Source organism: Mustela nivalis (genome assembly GCF_964662115.1).
Source record: "Mustela nivalis genome assembly, chromosome: 17".
NCBI lineage: Eukaryota > Metazoa > Chordata > Mammalia > Carnivora > Mustelidae > Mustela > Mustela nivalis.
Genome location: NC_139036.1, coordinates 20,408,531 through 20,435,057, shown reverse-complemented (window position 1 = coordinate 20,435,057; position 26,527 = coordinate 20,408,531). Strand labels below are relative to the sequence as shown.

The window sequence follows — 26,527 nt, the reverse complement described above, 5'->3', positions numbered from 1 at the left end:
AATAAAAGGGATGAATGAACGACTACGTGAATAAACATAAGACTCCGGGGACGCTTTATTCCTGTGGGCTGGGAGGAGGTCTGGGAGTAGCAGTCTAGGAAAGTCAGGGAGAGAGGGTCGCCCCAGATCACTGCCTTCACTACCACTGAGGCATAGTGCTCGGCACGCCCCCAGCGCCTGCCTTAGCACACCCAAGGTTTTGCTCACAGGCACAGAGCCCAAGTGGTGACATCTGGGTTCGTCCTCTCTGCTAAGACTAGCAGTCTGTCCCCTCAGAGTGAGATCGTGGCTGCCTGCAGAGACCACTCCAGTAGGCCTGCTGCTCCCCGAAGACGCTCAGCTGCGGGGGATTTCCTCATGGCCCCTGGGGATTTCCAAACTGCCTCTGCTTAGCCAAACTCCCACAAGGCCCAAAACCAAGGGTGGCTGGTCTTGACAAAATCCTCCAGACCCCTGCCCAAATCCCACCCAGACTTGGTTCACTTCTGAGTCTACCAAATGTACCGCATACACAATATTCCCATCCCCAACCCCCTCTGGCAGACATGAGAATAAGCATAATGAACTATTGTTCTCTTTTTCACATAAATGACAACTCTTTTCTATTTCCAGGGAAGAAAAAAAGGAAAGCCAGTTTAAGGGTCAGCCATACAAATTTAAATAAAACCTCAGTAAGGTCTTTGCGGGTGTGAGAGCTGGAAATCCAAGGTGCTTATTCTCTGAGTCAGGGAGCTGCTTTAGACAAGCCTCGGGTTCCTCCAAACACTGGGCACTCAGTACATGTTTGAGGATCTGTGTGTTCGCCTCTGGAGGCTCTGGTTGGGCCTATTTCTAGAACCCTTTCAAGTGAAAATAAATCGCAAACTCAGCCTCCATAGAAGTAGGAAGGATGAAGCCAAAGCTTCTCCTTTTCCTACGAGCCTACCACCTCCACATTAACAGCCTTGGCCAAAGCCACTGGGGCATGTGAGCACCTGTGTGTTACAAGGCTGGGCAGAAAACATGCTTGGCAAGGTGGGGAAACACTGCCCCAGATGTGGTGGCGCATGGCCAGGGACCTGTCGGCCCTGGGGCATCAGGATTCCAGAGTTGGTGAAGTGTAGAAATTGCCAGAGAGGAGGAGGCTTCCTTCCTGAGAGGAAGGGAAAATGACACCAACCCCAGCCTCACCAGGGGCACTCCAAGAGGACAGAATCCTTCAAGAACATCCCACCATTTTTTTTCTGGGGGCTATCTGGAGTTGCACTGTGCAGCAGGCAATAGCCATGTCTGGCTACTTAAGTTTAATCGAAACAATGGGCATACTTCGGATTAAATTAAAACAAATTAAAAAAATAAGATTCAGTTCCTCAGTCATGCCAGCCACATGTCAAGTGCTCAGTAGCCACATATGGCTAATGGCTACCAAGTCGGAAAGGAGAGACTATGGAACATTTCCGTCTTGGCAGAACGTCCTACTGGACAGCTCTGATCCAGAGAGTCCTCTTTTCAGTGGGCCCTGGTCAGCCTTGCCAAAGACTCCCTCAGGTGTTGCCCTTGGCCCCTGCTGTTCTCTCCCACCCCCTGCCCCCGAGTCTACTGAGGCTCCTGTCTCCTTGTGCTTGCCTTGACCCCTAAGGCCTCAGAAAGACCTGGGGGAGGGGGACACCATTGAGCCACAGTTGAACAACTAGCCAGGGAGCAGAAGCCAGATGCAGAGGGGCTGAAAAGGCAAAGCTGAATGGAAGCCAGCCCCCACTCCTGGCATCCCAGGCCTGGGAGAAAGCCCCTTAGTGCCACACAATTGTTCCTTGTTTCTGCAGCATCTCTGGACCAGGCATGGGTAAGACATCTGGAATGTAGTGGCCTGAGGGCTTCCCCACACCACGGGCTGCCGGACTCATCTGATGTTAGGGCTCTCAGAGAGAGACGTCCCAGCAGAACCCTGAACTGTCAACGGCAAATAAGGCCCATAAAGCCTTATTCTGAGCAGCATGCCAGGAGTTCTGCCCATGGGGCAAATGGGGACTGCAACTGGCCACCTCCCTGCGTCACTCGTTAGATGAACCAAATGAGGAAGACGGGGAGGAGGGCATGGTGGAGCAAGGACTTCGGGACACACTTGCCATGCTAGAGAGGCAGAAACAAGCTTCCCCAGCCCAGGACCCATGGAGGAATAAGCAAACAGAAAGTACACAGATCTGACAGCTACTAGTTTCTGCTGGGTGCTTCATATGAAAGGTTTTGCCACAGGATTTAGAAAATCCAAGTGGGAGTGTCCGGGCAAGCTCATATGTAAAGCAGAGAACAGGCCCAGGAATGGGTATGGTCGGGACTGCCTCTCTGTTCTGGCCTCAGCTCCTGCTTAGCCCTAATCCAGAAGCAAGACAGGCATGAAGAAACAAAAGACGTTGTAGAGAGACCACGAAAAAGTAGTGTCTTTTCCACTGGAAAACAAGTAGGTAGAAAGAAGTCAAGAACCCGAAGGGAAGGAGTCATCGGAAAAGGAGCACAATTTTAAGGATGCATCGAACTACAGACTAGTATGGACAAACTTCTGAGGCCATCATGCGGCCCTGAGTAAACACGGGGACCAACCTGGGTCTTATTTCCCTGTCTTTACCCAGAGGGCCCTTTGGGGAAAAGCATCATTCGAGGGACAATTGTAAACTGTGCTGCACTGCCCCCTAAACCCGCCCCCCACCAGCAGCAGAGCTGAGTCAATTAGCAGGCCTGTGGCATTCCTGGGCAGAAGGCCCATCAAGTTCTCAGGCACCAAGTACCTCCCAGCACCTTACAGACAGATTAAGGATGAGGGTAATGCCATTCTAAGTGATTCGCGGGTATTGATTCATTTAATGTTTAAAACCACCTTATAAGAAAGTATTATTATTATTTTACGATGAGGAAAGGTAAACACAGAGAAATTAAATTATTTGCCCAAGGTCACACAGCTAGGAAGCAGCAGAGTCAGGATTTGAACCCAGGAGTCCAGCTCCGGCGTCCATGTTGTACCCAATATACCCCGATGTACTAATAACACCACCATCTGCATTCTTCCGAATTGTAGGCCTTTTCCCCTGTGCTGCCTGCCTCCTCCTCCTCCTCCCTGAATGAGCTGAAATCAGTTCCTACAGCCCAAACCAGCCCTTCCATCCAACTTCATATTTGCCAAGCATCTGTTTCTATAGCAACAATAAAATCTACAGCTTGGGGATTTTCGAAGAGAATGAGTAGGGAGGGAGAAGAGGGGACCCTTTATGACATGGGTCCCTCTTTTAAAGGCACAGGAAAGAGACCTGAGAACTGATGTGTTAAGGTAGATGCAAGGCCCTTGCTGGGAGCCAGAAAACTCTGCCATGCCCTGCCCTGGAGACCACATCCTCTGGTCTGGAGAGAGAAGGGGAAGGCCGGTTAGAAGAATTTGAAGCCAGCGGCAGAAATTCTTTGGAAGAGTCTGAGAGAAAAAGACACCTGGCTTAAATTTTGTAGGATAGGGGTGTGTGTGTGTGTGTGTGTGTGTACATGCATGTGTGTCCCAAGCCATTTCCAAACTGGGTATCCTGTCCCAGAGCCTGGCTCTGAGCTACAGGTAAATGCCAGGTAGTGATGGCCAGTGGCAGGGAGCAATAAAGAAACTCTAGAAGAGGTACACAGACAGGTACCAGACAGGTACCTGCATGCCTGTGGGGGGTGGTGGACCTCCTGCCAGAGAGGATTAGAGTACCCTGGGTGGGGTGGTCAGGTAGGTGCCCCTCACCTTCGCCACACCTAGGCCTCATTCTAGCCTGCCACCCCCAACCTCATTTAAATAAGAGAACACCCGTCAGGGTCCAGAATTCCTGAGGTCAGGATCAGGATCACGGCAGGCCGCCTGTGCGAAGGGGAGCTGGAATGTTTGCTGGTCGCTTGATTCTAGGAAGACAGCTCACAGCAGTCCCCCAGGCTTCCCAAGGGTAGGCCCAGTTTCCCTTCAGCATCAATTGAACTTGCTGCATGGCCAAGAAAAATGGGGACTCGCTCTTACCGGGTACCTGTGCCCTTTAGCTAACCTAGGCCCCCTGAAGGGGAAGATCCCAGGCCATGCCAGGCCCAGCACAAGCTGAATCCTCAGTGCCCTAAAACCACAGGCTTCCCCAGCCTCGACAGCTTCAAGGATGGCAAGCTAGATGATGCCAGCCACTCACGGGGGAAACCTTCTACTGTTCTAAGCCAGCTTCTGTAGTGGGCTCCACAACTAGACCAACCCATGGATGAGAGAGGCGGGGGCCGGGAGAGGCAGGACGAGGGCTCCCAGCAGGAAGAACCTACAGGGAGACGGTATCAGACCCTGGAAGGCGCTGCTGGGATCCGCAGACACGTTCTCCATGATGAGATGGGGCTGGGCACGAAACGGGGTGTCACAGAGTCATGACCATCTCATGCTGCCTGACAGTGCCATCACTGCTTGGCCTCTAGCCCATGCCACCCTGGGCTGAGATTGATCCCTCTGCAGATGTCTTCTGTTCTGGGGAAAACACAGGCCTCCTGGTCACAGGGATGGCATCTTCAGCCTTTCTCCTCCACGGAACCCACAGGGTGACATGGGGCTGGCACTCCCCACGGCCTCTGACATCCAACCTCGATTGCGCTAAGGTTCTGGGGCCACTTACATCTGGCCTTCCTACAGCCCAGAGCCATGCCCCCCACTGCCCACTCCATCTCCTAGCCCTCTTCTGCCCAGCACCAGGGGCAGCCTCCGTCTTACCGCCAGGAAAAGGAGCCTAGGAGGCACCCTGTGAGAGACCCCCCCTCTCTGGGTACAGGGTACCCACAGGGCCTGGCAGTGAGAGAAGCTGGGGAGGGAGAGAGGAAGTGAGTCAGCTCCTTGCAGAAATGGGAGTGGAAGGGAGGGGCCAGCAGAACTGAGATCAAGGGGCAAAGGGCACAGAGGCAGGAAAGGGTCACTCAGAGAGGGAACCAGGCCCTGGAGACATGATAAGGGTGACTAACTGTCCAGGACCACCTCCTGCCCAGGCTGGGTAGCCCCCACAGGCCAGAGAACTTGGGTCTGGCAGCCACAGCCCCACCTGAGGATGGAATCCAAGGTAGCTCCCCTTCCTGACTCACTCACCCAGGGAGGAAGTGAGGCTTGTGGGATATGGCCAGTCACGTTCTTTCCTCCCCAAGGGGGGGGGTTTCTGGTGCCCAAGGCCTCCCATTGCCTCTCCTGAGCTCCAGGTTCCACCTGACCCAGTGGAGAGACAGATATTTGCATTTCCCGTGGAGGGTGGGAGTGGGGCCTTGGCTCCAAGAGCAGAGCAGGTGGGGTGGCCTAGAATGGACCCTGGCCCTATCTGGCAGCCAAATGCCCATGTGGGAGCTGTCCCCAGGCTCCAGCTGGAATCTGTTGCTCTGACAGGGAAAAATCCTTGCTGTGAAAATTCCCAGCCTGCTGACATTCCAGCACACAGGCAGAGTGGGAAAAGCAGGCGAAGGAGAGAGGGAGCCATGAGCCCTGCTGGGCCACATCCTCCCCCTCAGAGACCTGCAGCTAGGATGCCAAGGACATTGCTCCCAGGTCCCCTGGGCTGCACACTATATGACCCCCGTAAAACCCCAAATCTGCTACTCATCCAAGCCCAGTGCCTTTCCAAAAACACCAATGCGGGGCCAGGAGGCAGACCATCCTGCAACCTGCTCCTGGATGCCTAGAGTCCCTGTCTCCTCCATTCCTGTGGGGGCTGCTGAGTGCCCAGGGACAGAAGAAGTGGAGTCCGGGGGTGAAGGTGGGACAGGTACCATGGACAAGTCACCAAGGCGAGTCAGGGTGGGCGGGGCGGAGTGGGGGAAAGGGTTCTAGGAACCCAAACTGAGGTAAATGAGGAAAACCATGCAGAGAGAATGGGAAACCAGTTCCTGAGCACAGAACCATCTTCTTTCCTTCAACAAACATCCCACAACTCTCACGAAGCCCTTCTGCACTGGAGAAATGAGGTGACTAATGAACAACAATCTTGATGACTGTAATGAAGGAGAAGGAGGTGACCACTCAGAGGGTCAGGGAAGGCTTCCCTGAGGAAGTGACATTCAAACCGGGGCCAGCGCCTATGAGGGCAAGAGGATGGGCGAGGAAAAGCATGACATACATAAGGAACAGCAGGGACTCCATGGTAGAAGCCAATGAGAACTCTTTGTTACATACCCACCACCTGCGAGGCCCTCTGCCACTTGAAATGAATACCTAATTTAAGTTTGCATGAGGCCCGTGCTCACCTTTCCCCCACAGTGCACCCTAGGAAGCAAGAGCGTGCAGCCCCCGTGGGACAGGAGAGGACCTGTCTTCCATCAGAGGTGACGCTCTGGGGGGGTCCCGCCACCCCAAAGTACTGCAGATGTCCATATTAATGTGTCAGTAAGGGCCAAACGGGCCAGCATCCCAGTCCCTCTCCCAGCTCCCACCCGATGTAATCCCACTGCTGCCGTGTGGGCTCGCTTCCTCTGGCTAAACTTCTGGAAGGACAGTCTCACCGTCCTGTAGTTCACAATCCACAGAGTAACAGCAAGAATGGCCAGTCACTCCTCGCTTCCCTCCCCTTCTGGAGGCGAGGCCTATAGAGGCCAAGAGGACATAGGCCTGGGCTGGCCGGTGGATTGATAAGGATACCCAGATACTGTGTTCCCCTGCCCCATACATCGCACTCATGAAGGGCAAGGAGCTGATATCCTAAATTCAACTCCCAACAAGGGACTTTAAATCGCCTTGAAACCTTCAGCCACAGACTTATCCTTAACCGTTCGGTGATCTGGTATCCTCGTCTGTGAAATAAAGATGATTGCATGACCTGCTGCAAAGGGTTGTTGAGCACTTTAAATGAGTTAGTATGTGTAAAACAGCTAGAGAGGTGCCTGACATAGAGTGAACACTGGCCACCATCCTCATCCCAGCTGTCCCCTCTCATGACCGGCCCCCAGGGCATTGCTGTTCTGGGGAATCTTTACCAGATCAGTTAATCACCACCTGGGAAGACGACCGTGCCATGCGCTGCCTTGCCCTGGAACGAACACCCTACCTGCTTCTCTGCTTGCCCACACCACCCCCACCCCAAGTCAGTGCAAAGCGGCTGGGCTAAGCCATGCCGGGGGAAGACTGTTGCGCCCTGATTCTGAGAAACTCATAGCGGGAGATCAATGCAGCCAGAGTGGGGACCCAGGTCTGAGGAAATAGTTTCCCAACTAAACTAGAGCCAACAGCTGAAAACATGAGCTTTGCTGACACTGTCCCCTGTATTTAACAGAACAGAAGCGGCTGCCAAACACCACGCGGGGCTCTGAACTAGGCTCTCCCCCCAGCTCCTCCCTTCTCCCCCAACCAAACTGCACAGCAGGAGGCGGGGGGGCCATGAATACTCCACTCCTTCCCAGCGCCTATCTGGCACGGTGGGCGCCCACAGTGCTACTGGAAGCCTGGGGCACATCCATCTGCACTGCTCAGGACTGACAATGGAAGCGCCAGGCAGCCCCAGCAGGCCGGGGGGGGGGGGGGGAGCCCCCTCCCCAGCTGGGTCACTGGCCCCCTACCCCCACTGACACTACTCTCCACCTCCAGCTAAGGCAAACGAGGAGAGCCCAGCAGCTCAGTGGTGTTGGGGTGGCGGGGAGCGCTGCTGGCAGGCAGACCGCGTGCTTGTGGTTTCTGGGAAACGCTGTAGCGATCTGCAGCATTTTTAAAATACTTGTGTTCCCACCCGCCACACGCCCCCCTTCACCCCACTCCTCACCCACCCCCAGTCTGGGTGTTTGCATATCTGGTATTTTCCAGAACCATTTCAACGTAAATAAGAGATTAGAAGGGAGCAGAAGACCCGGTGGCCAGGGGGTAGCAGGGTGGGCCCCAGGGAGGGGTGTGGCCGGGGGGGACGGTGCTGTGGCCAGGGCTGGATGGGGCCAGTGTGGGCCACCTCAAACCGAGGCCCTGCCCCCACACCAGGGCGCCAAGCGGTGCTGGCGAAAACAACCAATGACCATGACGTGTACCCACACCCAGCTCAATGAGGCCTGGGCACTATGCCCACCACCCACGGACTGGGTGGCCAGGGCACTCTGGGGCTGTAGTTCGTCTGGCAGCTCGTCAGGAAGAAGGCAGAATGTGCCTCTGAGAAAGAAAGAAGACCTAGCAGAATAGATGTGACCCTGTCCACCAGGCTATCCTGTTGGTCCCATGCATCCCACTAATCCAGGATAGATAACAGCCAAAATGCTCCCAAAGACCTTTCACCCATCAGCTCTCCAGCCACCTCATCACCAAAAGAATTGAGTCTGGGTTCTACTCTGAGGCCCCAAGCCAGAGCTCTCACATGGCAAGACTGATGGCAGACGTGCCTAAAGCTTTGGCACAAAATGAAGAATTTTTTGTTTCAATCAAGCAAACAAACAAACAAAAAAACCCCAAACCCCTCCAAGGATCATCTGGAGTGACTCTAGGAACAGAGGTGTTCTAGAACACTGAGCCCAGGCAGTATCAGGCAGCAACACCATGACCAGAAGCCCCAGGGACAGCCCATGGGCCTGGCAGACCTGGGCCAGGACGATTTTCTGTCTTCCCTTGGTACCCTCCTCCTGAAAGACCCTGGCGGTCAGGGGACGAGGTTGGTGATACTCATACAGCTTCTGCCCAAGGGTTTAGGGCTTCCTGGCAGAGGGACACCTGCCGTTCTCCCGGATGCAGGCAACCCCGACCCGCCAGTCACCTTTCAGGCCATTGATTTCCATCGGTAAGCCTGAGATGCTGGAAAAATCTAGGGAGCACCCAGCATCCCAGCTCTTCCTTCAGCTGGGTGTTTCTGAGGACGGGGCTACTGGAAAAGGGTTGGAACAAAAGCATCATGAGTTCCCCTTAGAAAGAAAACCTTACCAGGAACAAAGACAGGAAAGCACATCAGGATGGGTTAACTAAGGAAGCAGCAAAATTACCTTCCCTTGATGGCTTCAGAAACCAGGCAGGGGGAAAGGTACTAACCATCATCCTAGGCATTTACTACCTCCCAAAATCTATGAAAGGTGGTTTACACATGTCTATGTAAGCAAACCAGGTGACTGGTTTACAGACATGAGAACCTCTTAAGGAACCTCGTAGCCCTAGAACCTTTGAGTAGAAACTCCACAGTCCAAGGGGAGAAGAAATCATATCACAGATCTCTGGGAAATGCCTGACAGCCCCATACAGAGCCCGAGGAAGCAGGCCTGACTGCAGGGGGCAGGTGCCTTGTTGGAAATCCCCACCTCACCCCTCCCACCACAACTTCGGAATCTCAGGGAAGCAGCCCTTTCTGGGTGGAGCCCCTTTGGGGGCTAGCTCCCCTGGCTCTTGGTGGCAGAGGGACAATGACATCAGCTGGGGGTAAGCAGATGGGCTTTTCGGAGCTTGGCAGGAACATCCTACACCCCTGCTCCCTGCAATGGGTCCACTGAGGATACAAACAGAAGGGTGCAGCTCTCCACCCTCCTGGGCCCTCATCCTTCTCAGTGGGCCCTTGACTTTCCCACTCAGATTCATGGAGCAGGAGAAAAGAATTTTGATCCAGCTGGGGTTTTCAGATCCTTGTCGGTACCAACACTCTCTTTCATCTCGCCAGACTCGGGGAACGCTTTGCCTTTAGACAATTTAAGAGTAACTGATCCAAAACCAAATACCCTAAAACACCTTCCCTGAGGAGCCAAGGGAGGAACTCAGCATCCTCCTCCAAAGCTGACAGCCCATTTGGCTCTCCTCACCTCTCTCCCCCACACCAGTCAGTCACGTCCGAAATCCCTCTCCATCGCCACTGCCCTACCCGAGTGCGGGCCTCCATCCCACTAGGATGACAGTGACAGGGCCCTCACTATTTTCCCCATGGCTGCCCTCGCTACACCCAAAAGCATTCTCCACAGAGATTTTCTAAGATCTGTTCCCACCACTTCCTGATTAAAGAGCTTCTCACCCTTCGGTTGAAGTTCACATTCCCTAGGCTAGTTCACAAGGGCCTTTGTTGGCCTGTCCCCTGCCTGCTGCTTCTGCTGCTTCTCTCAATCCTCATTCCCCATGCACTGTCCCCCAGCTTTATCCCCCCCCCCAGATGTGTCATTCTCTCTCCAACCTCTAGGCCTTGGTATGTGTCTCTCACAGCCTTCCCCTTCCTCCTGCCTCCCCTGCATTCATCTCCCACCCAGATGGCAGCTTTCCCTGGGATCACTCCCAAGACTGGTCTTCCGGTCCCTCCTCTGTGCCCCCTGGGACCCCGTACTGGCCCCTGTTGGGGAGCTTCTCAAACAACACTGACATCCCCTGCTACTTGACCGTCTCTTCCGCTAGACCGTGAGTTCTGAGGGGCCTGGGGCTACACGCGGCTTGCTGCTGGCTCCCCAGATCTAGCTCACCGTGGGTGCTCAGCGCATGTCTGTTTAACGAGTGGAGGGGAAGACTAAATGGGGGGAGAAGAGCTGCGTGTCCCAGGCCTGCTGAGGGATCTCTATCAGGGCTCCATGTCTATCCCCCTGCTGTGGCTCACCCCTACTCCCAGTAGAACCTTGCTGGCAGCTACAGGGACACACGGAGGTGTGAGCCAACCATTCTTGTGAGAAGGAAACCCGAGGGGCTGTCTCTCCCTGGGGCCTTCTGAACAGGCCATGGAGAGGAGCCATGACGCCTGGTCTCCATCTGTGTGCAGAGAGAGAACAGATGGCCGGCCGGTTCCCTCGGAGCTCCCTGGGGACGGGCCATGTGTGGACACCGTTGATGGATGGCGTGACGGGCAGGGTGGCCGCCGGGAGCCGTCCTCGTGGGGCCAGAGTTGTCAGAGTACCCCACCCAGGAGCCTCAGGGAAGTGGGAAGACTCTTCTTGGCATGGAGCTGAGCTTAAACGGCTGCCAAGGAAAGGAGCCGGAGCGGGAGTGGGAGGAAGAAGAGGAGACGGAGGAGGAGGAGGAGAGCCACCGTGGTGGCCGCGGCACTCCCACACCAGCTCCCGGTCTGTCCCGGGAGGCCAGGAAGCCGGGCCCGCTCTGCTCCTCCCTGCGGTGGCCTGAGTCCCCACCACCTGCCAGGGAGGGACTGATGCAGGGCTTCCTTAGCCCTGTGCTTCTCACTGTCCTCTCACATGGTTCTCAGAGACTCATGAGGTTGGAGTTTGCTGTGTGGCCCCTGCCGGATTCCCCTAGGCATCAGCCTGGGGAAGAAGTCCTCTAGGCACCGCTGGGCTTGCCCCACAGGGCCTGAAGCAAGCCAGCATCTCAGGGATACCAGCTCCGGCGGTACTGGGGAATCTACTGGGGCCTCCGAAGCCGAAACACCCCCTTCCCCAGGGATGGGGGAGCAGCCGCTCATTGGGAAGGGAGAGCGGCTGAGAAATACGAGATGCCAAGATGATCCCTAGGCTATCAAGAGAAAACAAAATAGCATCTGGGATGCCAGGCCCAGGGCCCCACAGAGGCCTGTGCTGTGGTTCAACAGGGAACTGGCAACAACCCCCCCAGGGGATTCATTCTTGAAGAAGAAAATTCCATCTGTTAAAAATAACGTCCGCCTGGGAGAAAGTAGACAGACATGGTATGGGCTCTGGTTCTAGGATAAAGCCCACTCCCGCCACACTGTGGTTCCCTGAGCTCAGTCTAGTCCGGTAACTGGCACACAGTACATGCTCTGTGTGAGTTTCTGGAATGAATGAGTCCAGGTCCTTCCCTGGTTCCCACAACAGGCTCCCTCCCACTCACTATCCCTTACTGACTAGCAAAACTGCCTGAGCTCTGCTGGATAAAGGAAGGTCTGGAACCCACCTCCAGTGCTTCCTGCCAGACTCTGACCCAGCCGCTCCCAGGCCCTCCAGGCCCTCCATGCTGCTCAGCTGAGCTGCCAGCTGAGTATCTGCTTCCCCTCCCAGGGAGAAAGCTCGCATCAGGACTCTGGCTGCTTCCTTAGCATTTCCTCCTACTTCTGACTTTGACCCATCTGGCCGGTCACTTAGTGCTGACAGGTTCTGGCCAGGCTGGACACTGGACCAGATCTGGGCAATCCTAAAGCCCACAGCTGGGAGACAGGGATGGCCAGAGGCCAACCTGTCCTTCCCGTTCTGTCTCCAGTGGAACATTCCAAACTGATACATAGCCACTCTATTGAAAGACCCCTGGGGTTAGAGATCACTGTCCCCGTGGAGACTGTCTCATACATAGACTAAATCTTTTCTGCTCCTGTGTCACCCCCTCCACTGCTGTTTCGTGTGAGCCAGATAAAGACCGGGGTCTCAGGGACACTCAGGTCATACTATTTCTGTGGGCTTGATACCTGTTATGTTTCTGGGGTGTTTTCTTCCTCCAGGAGAGGTAATAAAGACTCTTAGAACCCAGGTGATCTGTATAAATCAGGTCCAGTCACTCCCCTGCTTCAAACCCCACCATGGTCCCATTTCATTGGGACAAAAATCTAAATTCTTATCATGACTTACAAGGTCCTTCATGATCTGGCCTCTACTTGTCTCTGTAACCTACCTCCTATTCAGCTCCTCATTCAAGGGCAAGAGGAGGCCTGTAGTCATCTTACCCAAGAGCTCGCAGAACAGCTGCACAGCCTAGATGTTCTAAGACAGCCCTGATTTGAAATAAGTCATCTTTTTCTTTCAGGTCTAATGCCCAAAGATGGGACTCCTCTCTTTTTGTCCAGATGCTGTGCTGGACTAGTAGTCCAGACTATCTCTCATCTGAAGTGACCCATGTGAGCCTCCGTGCTCTGATTTAGGGCTCAGGAAACAAGGTGCCCAAAGCCTTCACCTTTGTCTCCTGAAGCCTATATCCCCATGGACCACCCCGTGCTAAGGTGGTTCCACCCTGCAGGCCAGGTAAGTTGTCACTGGGGCCAAGAAGTGGCACAACTTCACAGCTCCTGAGTACCCCAGTCATCCACCCAAGTACAGTTCCCAATCCTGGCTCCGGCCCAGTTGCACAGGGGGACACTCACATCAGCTGGCTCCCTGCGGGGTCCGTCGCCGCTCCGCAGCCAGCTCCGGCTCAGCTCACTGAGCTCCGGGATGGGTTGCACCTTGAGCCGCACGCTGTCCCCAGACTGCCGGATCATCTCCACGATCTCATCCCTGGACTTGCTCTCCACGTTGTGCCCGTTAATCTCCACCAACCGGTCACCTGGCACCAACCCCAGGGCCAGGTCCTTGGTGCCCGCGCCAGGCTCAGCAAAGTGAACCACCCTCCGGTAGACCTGGCCCTCAGGACCCCGATCCAGCATGGTCGTGCGGCGCAGGGAGAAGCCGAAGTCTCCAGTGGGCCTCCGCTGCAGCTCCAGCTCCCGGAGGGCGGGTGGTGGCAAGGGCACCACAGGGGGCAAGCGCAGGTCAGCTGGGAACCTTTTTGTCACCAGCTCCGGGACCCGTGACCGGGGCCCTGGCCGAGTGAGGCCAGAGCCAGGATGCTGCACCAGCTGTCCCTCGAGGGTCCTCACCTCCACCTGCGGGGATGGGGCAGCAGAGTGTTCGGAAGGGGTGGAGGTCTCTGAGGCACTCTCATCCCGGCTCCGCTGGGAGAAGGAGAAGCGCTTGACGATCATCTGTGAGTTCTGCTTGGCCAGGGAGCCGAACTTGGCCGCCCGCTGCAGCACCGAGCCCCGGAAGCTGCCTTCCTCGCCCTTGAGGTCATCGCTTGAGCTGGCGGTGCTCAGGTGGCCCGAGTCCAGAATGACGCTGCCCCTGTTGCTGTCGGAGTCGATGTCAGTCAGGTGCAGGTCAGAGCCGCTGGCCACCTTGATGGGGATGGGGTTGGAGATTTCCAAGCGTGTCTTGGACTCACGTTTGGAGGAGCGGTTCAGGTTGAAGAAGCCGCGACGCAGGCTCATCTCCTCGAGGCTCCTCAGCTCCGCGGCCGACATCCGCTCCTTCTTCTCCTTCTTCTCCTTCTTCTCCTTCCGCCCACCATCTTTGTCCTTGTCTTTCTTCATTAGGTTAAACATGGTGGGGTGTTGCTTTCGGGGGGGCACCCCCGGAGGATTATGGGTGCTTAGCACAGGGTGCTTGTACCCCACCTTGCTGCTGCAAACAGAAGTGGAGAGAGAGAGAGAGAAAGAGAGAGAGAGAGGGAGATGTTATTTGCACAGAGCCTGTTCCCGTGTCTCTAGTCCAGACAAGGTGAACTAATGAGCACAGCTCCCCCTCACCGACAGCAGGCTCACTCTGTGCCAGGTGCTTGGCTTGATACAATACGGTCTCTGTTAAGTTAATCCTCACAGCACTGCTACGAGAAGGTCTGCGATTACCCCCATTTTACAAATAAGAAAACTTGAGGTTTTGATAAGGGTTGTAAAAATGCAAACTCCAGAGCCTGTCATCGCCTTTTATCCCTGATAGGTGTGCACCGAGGTGGCTCCCAGAGCTCGGACCTCCTGGCAGGACGGTGCCATCAAGCCGACCTGGGGCCTGAGTCAAGATTCAACACAAAGGAAGAAGGAAAGGGACACAAAAGCCGCCTAGCCGCCTTAGCCACTGCCTGACAGAGAAGCTCAGAGCACCAACCCTTATGTTGTGATTTCCAGCTGCCGGGCACGTGACCCACACTCTCATTTGAGCCTCGCAGCCTCCCCGCAAGGCAGGTATCATTATCTCTACAAATGAGAAAACAGGGTGCAGAAAATTAAGTATATGTTAGCTGTTACCTGGCTAGTTGGTGGCAAATACAGTTTTCTCTCTGGGCCCATGGCGCCCCAAGTGAAGCAGGGAGGGAAGGGGAAGTTCCAGACTGGACAGAGGATAGACAGCTGAGAGGTGGGGGGTTGGGTCTGCTGGATAAACAGGATCCTGAAAAACTCATATCCTTTTCCCCAGACCAACAACTAAATATAGCCTTGGGAAGAAAGTTGTGGCAGCCCAAGAGACAAGCCAGCTCCCGGACACCTGCACCCACGGTGGGCACCCGACTCGGGACAGGACTGAGAAAGACCTGGTGGGGGTGGAGTTGCAAGCTAGGGAACACGTTCTAACCAGCCGGGAACAAGGAGTAGAAGTAGGCCATACCATCTAATTAGAAATTAAGTGCAATTTTTTTCTTTCTCCAAGAAGGCCTCCCCCTCTGAGTTCCAGACACATGACCAACGAGCTCACTTCTTCCAGGAATAACCTTCTGTGAGGCCCTGGAGAGGCCTTTCCTGTCTGTGTACCCCACCGCCATGACCAAGCAAGGCCCTCCAGGCTCCCCAACCTACTGAGAGGGACCCCTAGCCCTGATACAATGCCTAGGGGAACATCAAGGCCAGGAACTCCCAAGGGTCCTGGTGGCTCTGGCTAATTGCCTCCTCCCTGCCCAGCACCCTGACCCATGAGGTTCCTGAGCGATCGATGTATCCTTCCCAGAGCAGTGCTCATCACAGAAATATGATTCAAGTCCCAGGTGTGACTTAAAATTTCCTAGCAGCCACACTAAAAAAGGTAAGAAGAAAAAAGCTAAGAAGAAAAGTTAAGAAGTATATCATTAGCTTTAATGATATACTTTCATATAAATATATCCAAGACAATGTCATGTAATCTACATGAAAATTATCAAGATATTTTACATTCTCTTTTCCATAAGAAGGCTGCAATGTCCCATGTGATTTCTACACTCAGAGCACATCTTAATTCAGAATAACTACATTTCAAGTATTCAACAGCTACTGGCTATTGAACTGGGCAGTGAATTCTAGAAAAATCTTTAATTGCAGAGCATATCCAAAGAGGTGGGGAATCTGGCCCAGTTACTAGCTCCCTGTGGGCCTAACAGGCACCCCTTGATCCCCTGACCTATTTCTACCTAGTAGAACAAAGTTCCCTCTGGACTTTTTGGTTCAAAATGCTCCATACACATAGTACCTGGAAGAGGTAGGAAGACAGGAAGTCTGGGGCCCTGGAAGTGCGAAGCCAGGGGCAGCCCTGTCCAGCTGAGTCTGGGCTGATTTAGGGTGGGGGGGGGGCTACCCTCTTCAGGGCTCTATTTTGACCTGGGGAGTCTCTCTCTTTTCTCCTGAATACTGATGGGGTGGGGCACAGACCTACCATATAACAGAATGTGGGATCTTCTGGTGGTCACTGCCTCCACCCAACACTACCCACACTGTCTTAAAAGGCTGATTTAGGGGCGCCTGGGTGGCTCAGTTGCTAAAGCATCCGCTCTTGATTTCGGCTCAGGTCATGATCTCAGGGTTGTGGGAAGGAGTCTCGTGTCAGGTTCCAGGCTCAGCATGGAGAGTGCTTAAAATTTTCTTTCTTCCTCTCCCTCTACCTACCCCACCCCCACGCTCTCTCTCTCTCTAAAAAAAAAGACTGATTTAGAAGATGGCTCCAAAGACACCCATGTGGGAAATGAAGAAAGAAACCCACCTTGGGGACTGGAAGGGGACAAATGTGTCCACTGGCCTCAGCTTCAGCCCAACCATGAGAACCCAACTGCCTACCCACGCTATCCCAGCAAGACACCTCTTTTGGTCTTCAATTCTTACTCTGTAATCCTTACCCAATCTTGACTCTCTGCTGGGTGGGGACTAGACATCTGAGCAGTATCAACGAACAACAGGCCCCAGAATTCTAGAATTTGGGGGCTGGAAAGGTCCCTGAGAAGTAATTTCATGGAAATCCCTGTCTTGGCAAAAGCTTGCCCCTCACTGCCATTGTGATGGATAGGAAGCGCAGACAGTCAGCCCTAGAGTAGCAGTATGGGGGCGGCGGTAACCGCTGGCCAGGAAGGTTAGCGGTTTTGCTATCTAGGCCCAGATCTGCCAACAGATTACTAGGGGACCTTCAGCCTGTCAGTTTGCTCAAGGCTGGACAGGATGACCTAGGTCTCTTCTAGCTCGAAAATTCCAACTATCTAAGTCTCTTGTGGACACAGGTTGTTTATTAACTTGCTGCCGAAGTTACCCCTCTCATCCCAACCTCTGGAGATTGAGTCCATTTCAGGCCTCCCCTCAGCACCCCTGTCCTGCCAAAGTCATGCACACGGCTCCCAAGGTACCCTTACCCACTGTCATCCCTACAACTGCCTGGCTGTGGCCTGGGTTTTCTCCTGTGCCACCTATCTAGAGCCACCTGCGACCTCCCTGTCCAGGATCAGACCCCTGGTATAGGCACTGCTGCTCCTCTGTTCCTTGGAGCCGACTCTGCGGGACCCTGGGGCTCTGTCACCTTCTTGTAGACCTTGGACTTTTTAGCATCTCTTGTCCCCAGGCCCAAAGACTCCAGCAGGGATGATATCAGCACCTTCCCATTCTTCATTCTGGGCTCCCCTTCATCTCTTACCCTGTCCCATGAAGGGAACCTTACAGTTTTCTGACCTCCTTCTCTGGCTTTTTCCCCTGAGCCTATTCCAGGGGGCCTTTCCTAATTTTATGTGGAGGAAAGGTATGCATATAAGTTAGGGTCTGTACCTACATCATTGTGACCTCACTGCTCCCCAAATCACCGCAAAGTATAATCCACTTGGTCAACTCAGAGGCCTTAGTATGTTAGGACAGAAAGTGTCTTGAGGGGGGTGCCTGGGTGGCTCAGTGGGTTAAAGCCTCTGCCTTCGGCTCGGGTCATGGTTCCAGGGTCCTGGGATCGAGCCCCACATTGGGCTCTCTGCTCAGCACGGAGCCTGCTTCCCTTCCTTTCCTCTCTCTGCCTGCCTTTCTGCCTACTTGTGACCTCTGTCTATCAAATAAATAAATAAAACCTTAAAAAAAGAAAGAAAGAAAGCAAGCAAGCAAGCAAGCATCTTGAGGGCAAGGACCACTTGACTCCAATACGCACCGACCAGTTCATCAATCAGAGAAACAATTTACATATTCATACAATGGAATACTACACAGCAAGCAAAAGGAAGCAATCACTGATCCACACAACAGGGATGAATCTCAAAAACAGGGAGTCAAATGACAGCAAAAGAAGGCTTTGACAACAGAGTACATACTAGTATAGTACTATTAATATGAAGTTCTAGTACAGATGGTCCCTGACTTACAATGGCTCGACTTACCAATTTTTTGACTTGACGCTACACATGTGTGAAAGCAATTTGCACTCAATAAAACTCATTCTTCACATTTTGAATTTGGATCTTGTCCTGATGTAGCGATATGCAGTGAGAGGCTCCCTAGGGATGCTGGGGAGTGGCAGCAAGACGCAGCTCCCAGGCAGCCATGTGATCACAGGGGTAAACAAATGAAACGCTGACAGCCATTCTGTACCTGCTGTACCATTCTCCCTTCACTTTCAGCACAGTGTGCAAGCAATTACATGAGATAGTCAATACTTGATCATAACATAGGCTTTGTGCTAGATGATTCGGCCCAACTGTAGCCTGATGAAGGTGTTCTGAACACATTTCAGGGAGGGTAGGCTAACCTAAATTTGGTAGGTTAGGTGGATTAAATGCATTCTCAACTTATGGTATTTTCAAGTTACGATGGGTTTATCAGGAAGGAGGTAAAGCCACTGTAAGCCACAGATGTGGATAGATAAAAATAAGCTATGTTGAAAAAAAATCAGAACACTGATTACCTCTGGATGCTGAGGAAGGGGGTAGGGGTAGGAATTGCCTGGAAAAGAGCATGAGGGAACTTTCTGGAGTGATGTTCATATTACCTTAATTATCTTGATAGGGATTTGGATTGACAGGTGTATACATTTGCCAACAGTTATCAAATAGCATGCATAAGATCTGTGCATTTCAGGGACTGAATAGGTTAAGCTTCTGCCTTTGGCTCAGGTCATGATCCCAGGATTCTGGGGTGGAGCCCCACTTCCAGCTCCCTGCTCAGCAGAGAACCTGCTTCTCCCTCTCCCTGCTGCTCTACATGTGCTCTGTATCTCTCTGTCAAATAAATAAATAAAAATCTTTAAAAAAAGATTTGTGCATCTCATTATGTGAAGTATTCACTCAAAAGAAAAAAGAACTGTAAACAAACACTGAAGTCTGCTTAATGATATGTATACTGAAGTATTTGAGGCAAGATATGCTGGTCTGGGCGGTTCCATTGGTTAAGTGTCTGACTCTTTATTTTGGCTCAGGTCATGATCTCAGGGTTGTGGGATGGAGCCCTGTGTCCAGGTCATGTCCCTGGTCCAGTGTGGAGCCTGCTTGAGATTTTCTCTCTCTCTTTGCCTCTCCCCCGCCTCAAAAAATAAATTCAATAAATAAAGATAAGTGAAACTCAAGAAAGGCTTCAGATGTCAGGTAGCAAACCTAGGACCAAATCCAGGGTAATAGCTATGCAATCTTGGGAAAGCCACTTCACACCTCTGTGCCTCTGTTTTCCCATTTGTAAAATGGGGTAATAACAGCACCTACCACATACGGCATGGGAACTGAATGAAATTGGTCTATAAGCCCTCCAGATAACCCCAGCCCAGAGTAGGCCCTCGAGAACAGTACCTAATCACAGCAGGACACATTTTTATCATCTAAATGGAATGACAAACAGCATAAGGTCCACAAAGTGTGCACCTCAGCCCAAGTGTGACTAGAATAAATCCACACATAAACCTTAATGCTGGACAGAGCCTTTGTATATGGAAAAAAGTACGGCCCAAAGAGGTGAAGGCAATCCCGTGAGCACATGGCCAAGCCAGAGCACACTGGTTCAAGTTCAGAGGGCCCAGGTAACTACTGCCAAGACTAAGTACAGGCAATTCATAGCTGTTGAAATACAAATGGCCAACAGACACGAACAGATTTTCAGCTTCAGTCTTATCTGTACACACATGAAAGAACACAGAGGTATACTGCTGTTCACTTAACAGTTTAGTAAAAACCACCATTATTAGTAACATCAATCAAATAGAAGATAGGAAGCAGGGTAGCTCATGTGTGTTATTGGGAGTATAAATTGGTATAGGGAGGGCAAGTTGGGGGTATCTGTGAAAATATTTTAATGTACATATTCTAGGCAATTCCACATACAGGACCTCGACAGATATGTTCACACAAGAAACATGGCTCATCTTTGCATCATTGTTTGCAACTGTAAAATTCTATCAATATAAAGGTCCATCACTGGAGGAAGAGCTAAATTATAGAACTGGGCAGTTATTAAAAAGAATGAAGGAGGGGTGCCTGGGTGCTTCAGTCGTTAGGCACCTGCCTTCTGCTCAGGTCATGATCCCATGGTCCTGAGTTTGAGCCCTGAAGCAGGAAGCCTGCTTCTACCTCTCCCAATCTCCCTGCTTATGTTCCCTCTCTCACTTGTGTCTCTGTCAAATAAGTAAAATCTTTTAAAAAAATTTTTAAAAAAAGAATTAAGGAGATCTGTATACACCCACCTGGAAAGACTCAATACTATACTGTTAAGTGAAAAAACCCAAGTTTTCAGATAATATTTAATTTTTAAAATCATATATTTTAAAAACTATGTTTATGTGTGCACATATATGCATGTGCATTATGTATTATGTATATGCAATATTTGCATATGCATAGAAAATGTATGCTTTCGGGAAGAGACAGATTTTAGAAGAGTCAAAGCAGATTGGTGTTTCATCTGTATTGTTCTATTTTTTTTACAATGAGAATATTTATCTAGTGTGTGTGTGTGTGTGTGTGTATTTAGGCCTAGGGACTTTAGATAGTGGGATTATATATAACATTTCTTCTACTTTTCTATATGCTCTTTATTTCCTACAGAAAAAAAATTTGTATTTATATTAAATTGTATCATGTAATATAATGTTATATATAAATCTATCATAAATATGTATCATATGTACCCATATATATATATAATATCCATTACATAATTTTGTCTGGGGTTTTCGTGCAGTTGGAGCAAACGGGGAATACCACTTTAGCGTTTTATCTAATAGACTTCCTAGGAATTAAACCTTTTCCCAGAATATGTTAATTTTGCTATTTTTAAAGATTAAAAAGAAGGGCAGACAAAGAAAAAAAGAAAAGCTTGACAATCCATTTAGCATGAGAACTGTGAGCCAAGTTTGCAATGGGCAGGTTCAAGGCTTGACATCTCATGCCTCGGAAAAGTTTCAGTGACTTGGGGGACTTGGTTAAAATAGATCTCACTAGTGTCTTGTGGCTTTAAGAGGGGACAGATTTAAATGGGTCACCCTGCAGCTGGCAAAGTAGAAACCCCAGGAAATGGAAACTATAACGTTAGAATCCCAAGACAAGACGCCCAGACTTGGCTGCTGTGGGTGGACACTAAAACGGGTCAGTCCCCCACTCCCCACTCCCAGACCACACTCATAAATAAATACAAAGGAAATACTTTCCCAAGAGAGCCGGCCTCTCTCCCTTGGCCTCTGACCTCCCTAAGCGGCCGTTTCCTACAGCCCAGAGGCCTTTTTCGGCGCCAGTCCCGCAAGGAGGATTGCAAAGACATCCCGGCGGGGCTCGCGCGGCACCTGGCCCGCCCCGGCGGCGGGGCAGGGCGAGTGGGGGGCCGCCTCCACCGAGTAGCGCAGGGTGACGCCGGCCGCTGCCACCGAGCCTCTTCCCGACCGGTCGCGCTTTAGAGCTCCGCAGCACCCCGTGACTCACTGCCAGGTCACACGGAGCTTATCGGGCTCCAGGTGTGCTCGCTCCGACTGCACGCTTCTCACATGACATCAGTCCGCCCGCCGGCTCCCGCTCCCGCTCCCTCGGAAACCGCGGCGCCGAGCATTTCCAGGCAGCCGCAGGCCCGCGGTGCCTCCCGCCGCTTACCGTCTCCCCCGGAACACAGGGATCCCGCAGGCCCCGGGAGGAACGACAGCGGGAGACGTGCCAGCGGCGCGGCCGAGTGCTCCGCTGCTCCTCTAGGTGCACCTCCTCGGCTTCCCGCGGGGTTTGCCGCAGCCGGCTGGGCGCTGAACTCAGGGAACACCACTCCCCCCTCCCTTCTGTGTGACCTTGAGCAAGTCCTTTCCCCTCTGTAGGCCTCAGCTATTTCAACTATAAAATCTCCGTGGGCCTGAGACTTCACACTTGGCCGCAAGCGTTGCCTTTGCTGGAGACTTAACTCTGTTCAACTCTAAATTGCAAAGGTTCTAATCCTGCTCTGCCTGTGCTTGCTGTGTGACCTTGAGCCCATCATCCAACATCTTTGAATCTCTGAGAATAATATAAAGAATCCCTTGTAAGTTATGGTAAAGTGCCTGGCAGAGAGAAAGGGCCCTGGGCCCTGTAAAAACCTCAGTCCACAGTTTAAAGTCCTGCCTGACTGTAAACTCTTTGAACCATCAAGGGAATATGGATAATTTACAAGCCACACAGGTCCCACCTCAAGGAAAGGGAGGTGGGGAGAGGAGTGGAGGCTTTCCAGTTCTGCTCCCCGCCCCTCCTAACCCTAACCTATGGTGATAGAGGTGGGGGCAGAGTGAGCAGATCCTCAAGCACCCACGAGCCTGACCCAAAGTAGAACTTCAAAGCTCCATCAAGCCTCCCAGCCCCAGTTCTGGGGGAACCACTCTCATACCCTTGAACCTTTAAACTACGCTAGGCTTAGAGCCCCTCAGCTTTACCCACCACACTCAGGAGAGGCCTGGGACGAGACCTGGGGCCCAGAGCCACCAGCAGGACCAGCTCACAGGACCCGGGTGATGGAGGTCCAGTCCATGGTGTCCACTTCAGGTGAGGGTGTCTGGTGGTGGGGGGTGGAGGGGTAGGGGGAGTACAGACCTCAGGTTTGAAGGAACCAGAACCACCCTGCTGCTCTGGAGACCTGTGACACACCAAGTGTGGATCAAGGTTTCCTGAATTCCAGCAACTCCCTGCTCCACCCGAGCTGGGTGGATTCTCCTTTTCACGCTAGCCTCACTTCTGCCCCACCCAGTCCACCTTCAGGGACCTGCCTCTGGGGGACCCTGAATGTTTCAGGCCCAATTTCTGAAGACACATGCACCCCTTCATGAGCAGCCTGGAGTTGGGCTGGTGAAGGGGGCTCCAGGCTCCAGGCTGGCTTCCCTGGGCTGCCAGGGAGTGAGGCTGAGGGGCCGGGCAGGAAAGTCAGGAAGGGCACAATCCACAGTGAGGACTTCTGAGGAGAGCCTGGGGCACCTGAGGAAGCCTTCAGGCACACACCCTGGCACCTGAGCCAGGCTTGGAGAGCGTAAACAAACTAGATTCTCAGAGCTGCCAGGCACCAGGTCATCAACAGTTCAAAGTTCAAAGCTTTCAAAGGAAGTGACCACCAGCGCTCTATCCCACCCACCCCCACCTGCGACCCTTCTCATTGTCCTAACCCTCCAACACAATAGCTTCCCCTGTCACCTTCCTGAAATCGAGGCCCCTGCCCCAGCACACCAATGTCCCCAACCCCAAATGGACAAGCACACCCCAGGCTATATATAATTAGCCATGACCAGCAACCAGGAGGATGTTTCCTGGAAAACCCTCATCACAAAAGGACAGAGGGGAAGCTGAGGAGGTGGCAGGCCACTGACAAAGAGCCAGTGAGGTCTGTCAGGAAGCCAGAGACCTCAGGAGAGCAACTTTCAATATCCCCAAATAGAAAGTAGCTTCTGAACCAAAAGGGTGGGGAAAGTTAGACAAGGCCTGGCCCATTGCCATGACAACAGGAAACCAACCTGCCCAAGAAAAGGGCTCCAGATCTCATAAGCACATGGAAAGGCAGCCTGACTGCCTGGATTCAACGTCTGGCTAAAGCAATCTCACTCTTTACCTGCTGGTTGACCTTCTCTCCCTTCCAGCACAGACACACTGCATGCGTACTTCCGACAGTTCACTCTCCTTGGGGGGATTTACAAGGCCTCCTCAGCACTACACATGCCAGGTACTCCAAAGACAAATGAGCCCACACAAACCAGCCTGAATCACTCGCCAGGTGAAGGGCGGGAGGGAATCTGATTCCATAATTTGGGGGGTCCATCTGAGGGCAGGAAGGCACTAGGCAGGAGAGCCCCTCCCAGGAAGCATTGTCCTGGGGCCTCTCTACAAAACACAAACCAAGAGGACACTGCCAAACACATGCCCCATGGGCCAAGTGACCAGGCAAAAGGAGCACCACTTAAAAAACATACTGTCTGCCTTCCTCCAACCCCATCCTGCACCCCCACCCCCACCCCCGTTCATTCTGGCTGGCAGCCTTTCTAACTAATCAGCAGGACACATGTGCCTTGCAAAAGGGTGACATCCCCATTCCCCCCTCCCTTCCCCCAACAAAGCCCCATGTGTGGTATGTCCCTGCAGGCCTTATCTCAGCCAGGAACAAGACCCACTCCTCACCATGCTTGGTACCAAGCAGCACCCGTTCCCCACCCAAACACGGGGATGGGGGAGCAGCTAACCTTACCACCTCCCTCTTCCCATTGGCGAAATAACTGGCATGACAGGTTAGTAGGGCGGGGCGTCCGGGCAGTCGCTCCCAGAGGCCTGGGGCAGGCTGTCCGACCTTCCCACACACACCCCACCCCTTTGCAGGGAAAGGTGAGGTGAGCAACCAGGCACCCAGGCACCGGGGACAGCCAGCACTCCCTAGTCTCCAAAGCCTACCATTCGCTCACCCCATCTTCTATCTCCGGGGAGGGGGTCTGGGGAAGCGGGGTCTCCATTGTTTTGCCAGCTGTCTAGCAGCTGCTCCTTTGAGAGGGAGCCCGCAGTCGGCCTGGCAGTGAAAGGGTGAAGGCCGCTGGGAGGGATAAAGGGCTCGGTGGAGGTACTCGCCTTCCCCGCTGCTTCGCTCAGAGCCTCCCTCGCTCGCTCGGTTTGGGGGACCTGGGCCTGCCCCCGAGAAGCCCCCTATCCCGGAGGCTGCAGCCTTCACCCGGCAGCTCTGGGCCACCCTGGGCCACCTGGGCTCCCCCAAGCCCTCAATTCCGCCCCCCCCCCCAACCTCTGCCCTGCCTCCGCGCGCCCCAGAGCCGACCAAAGGGGCCAGAGCTCCCCTCCCCGCCCCTCCCGGTCGGTTCCCCGTTCCGGGGCGCCGAGCCCCGCCGCGCAGCCGGGGACCGGAGCCGGGAGTCCGGGCCGCCGCTTCCAGGGGACAGTGGGGGAGGAGGAGCCGGCGGGCCCCGCCGCCCGCCCGCCTTCCCGGCCGAAGCCCGCCCCGCCGCCCCACCGGGCCCGGGCCGTCCCCGAGCGGCCGCCCCCGCCGCACCGTGCTCACCCGCCGCCGGAGCCCGCCCGGCAGGCTGCAGAAGCGGAGACGCGGCATCCAGCGGCCCCGGCCCGGTCCGGGCTGGAGCGCAGCGCGGCGCAGCGCAGCGCCGCCCCCCGCAGCCGCGCGAGCCGAACCGAAAGGGAGCTCCCTGCTGGCGGCTCCGGGGATAAACTCCCGGCCTTCTTGGCAGCAGCTGGGCGCGCCTCCAGGACGGGCCATGTGGGCACGGGGCGCTGCTCTGGGAGCCCTCTGTCCGCGTGCGAGAGGCCTGCCTGGAACCCCTGCATGCACGGGGCACCGGAGGCCGCTGAGCACGCCCAGGGCAGGCACCGTGCCCTCCTGGAGAGAACAGGTTCCTCCCATGGCCTCCGCTGGACCCGTGTCCAGGAGGGTGCTGCCCAGGGTAGTGCTGTCCGGAGGAAGCATTTATTTGAGTCTTGCTGGTCGCATCTTCCCAGGGTGGCTCTGCAGAGGCGGACATAGGGCGTTGCTGGATGGTGCTACATGGCTCAGTCCAAAGCGGGCACTGTCGGCATGTCCACGGTGGCCCACGTAGAACATACTCCCCAAGGCGGACATGGGCTTGTGGTTAGCTTGGTCCAAGAGAGCCCTGACTCAAGTGGGGCTGCCTGAGGGGTATACCAGGGCCCAGGAGACAGCCCTTAGGGGCGCTCACTTAGCCCCCAAACCAGTCCAACAACGTTAAGATTAATGCCTTTCATAATCTTTTTGGAATGAGGTCGCCGGGGTCTGTCATGTCCTGCTAAACATCCAGTGAACTGCTCTACCCACCAAAGAGGGATTTCAGACGTCCTGGGAGAGGCCAGTCTGGTTTAGAGAGCAGGCCTTCAAGATAGGTGCTATGTCTTGAGTTTGGAGGGAACTGAGAATTTCTGCAGACTAGGGTGGCCCAACCTGACAGATCAGGGAAGGTTGGAGCAAGGGGGCCTCAGGAGCAAAGATGTGAGTCAGAGCCTGGATATCCTGAGGAATAGACCACACCCGTGATGCGCACGGGTGACCCTTTTGGGTCAAGGAAGAGCAGGCCACTCCAACTCAATTAAACAAACTTTCACTGAGAGGCTGCCCAGTGCGGCACCTGGCGGTCTGGGGGACACAGAGAAATCAGACATGGAGCCTCTCGGCGGAATTCACATGGAAGCGACCTGTGACTGTATGTAGGGTACACCAGGAGAGTAAGCAGAGTACAGGCTGTCTGTCATCCCTAGGATGAAATAGCCCTCCAATGGTTGGCTGGTTAGCCTGGAGGAATGAACTAAAGCTTCTCTGAGAACATGATATTGAGTGAAACCTTGGAGGCTGGGCTGGACAATGCTACCATTACTGCTTCCTGAGTACCTACTATGTGCTAGGAACCATCTGTGTTACTCACAAAAAAACTATGACAAAGAGGTTATTATTGTAGATAGGGATTGAGTGTATGGACTCTGGTGTCAGGTTACATGTGTTCAGATCCCTGT

General features: G+C 53.5%; 2 protein-coding genes and 1 long non-coding RNA gene across 27 annotated transcripts in view; 1 reads left to right on the top strand and 2 right to left on the bottom strand.

Annotated features, from left to right (window-relative positions):
* MYO18A (myosin XVIIIA) overlaps nucleotides 1–25,181 on the bottom strand; it is a 94,549-nt gene extending 69,368 nt beyond the window's left edge. For 15 of the 24 annotated variants that reach the window (XM_082706953.1, XM_082706956.1, XM_082706954.1 and 12 more), the window contains exons 1-2: nucleotides 25,053–25,166; nucleotides 12,945–14,022 (exon numbers count right to left, since the gene is read on the bottom strand). In XM_082706953.1, coding sequence (XP_082563079.1) covers nucleotides 12,945–13,943 — 999 coding nt within the window. In that variant the 5' untranslated portion in view covers nucleotides 13,944–14,022; nucleotides 25,053–25,166. Of the gene's footprint in view, nucleotides 1–12,944; nucleotides 14,023–21,652; nucleotides 21,809–25,043 lie in introns of those variants that run through there. The other 9 variants (XM_082706973.1, XM_082706948.1, XM_082706950.1 and 6 more) reach the window with 6 other exon arrangements.
* ALDOC (aldolase, fructose-bisphosphate C) overlaps nucleotides 1–26,527 on the bottom strand; it is a 1,020,901-nt gene that overhangs the window by 522,525 nt on the left and 471,849 nt on the right. The window lies entirely within an intron of this gene.
* LOC309851687 lies at nucleotides 9,354–15,863 on the top strand. Of its 2 annotated transcripts, none has more exons than XR_014304867.1 (3): nucleotides 9,354–10,312; nucleotides 14,338–14,575; nucleotides 14,812–15,863. It is a non-coding gene; the product is annotated as an uncharacterized lncRNA (long non-coding RNA). The 2 variants fall into 2 exon arrangements; XR_014304868.1 differs by having other exon boundaries at nucleotides 10,129–10,312; nucleotides 14,338–14,579.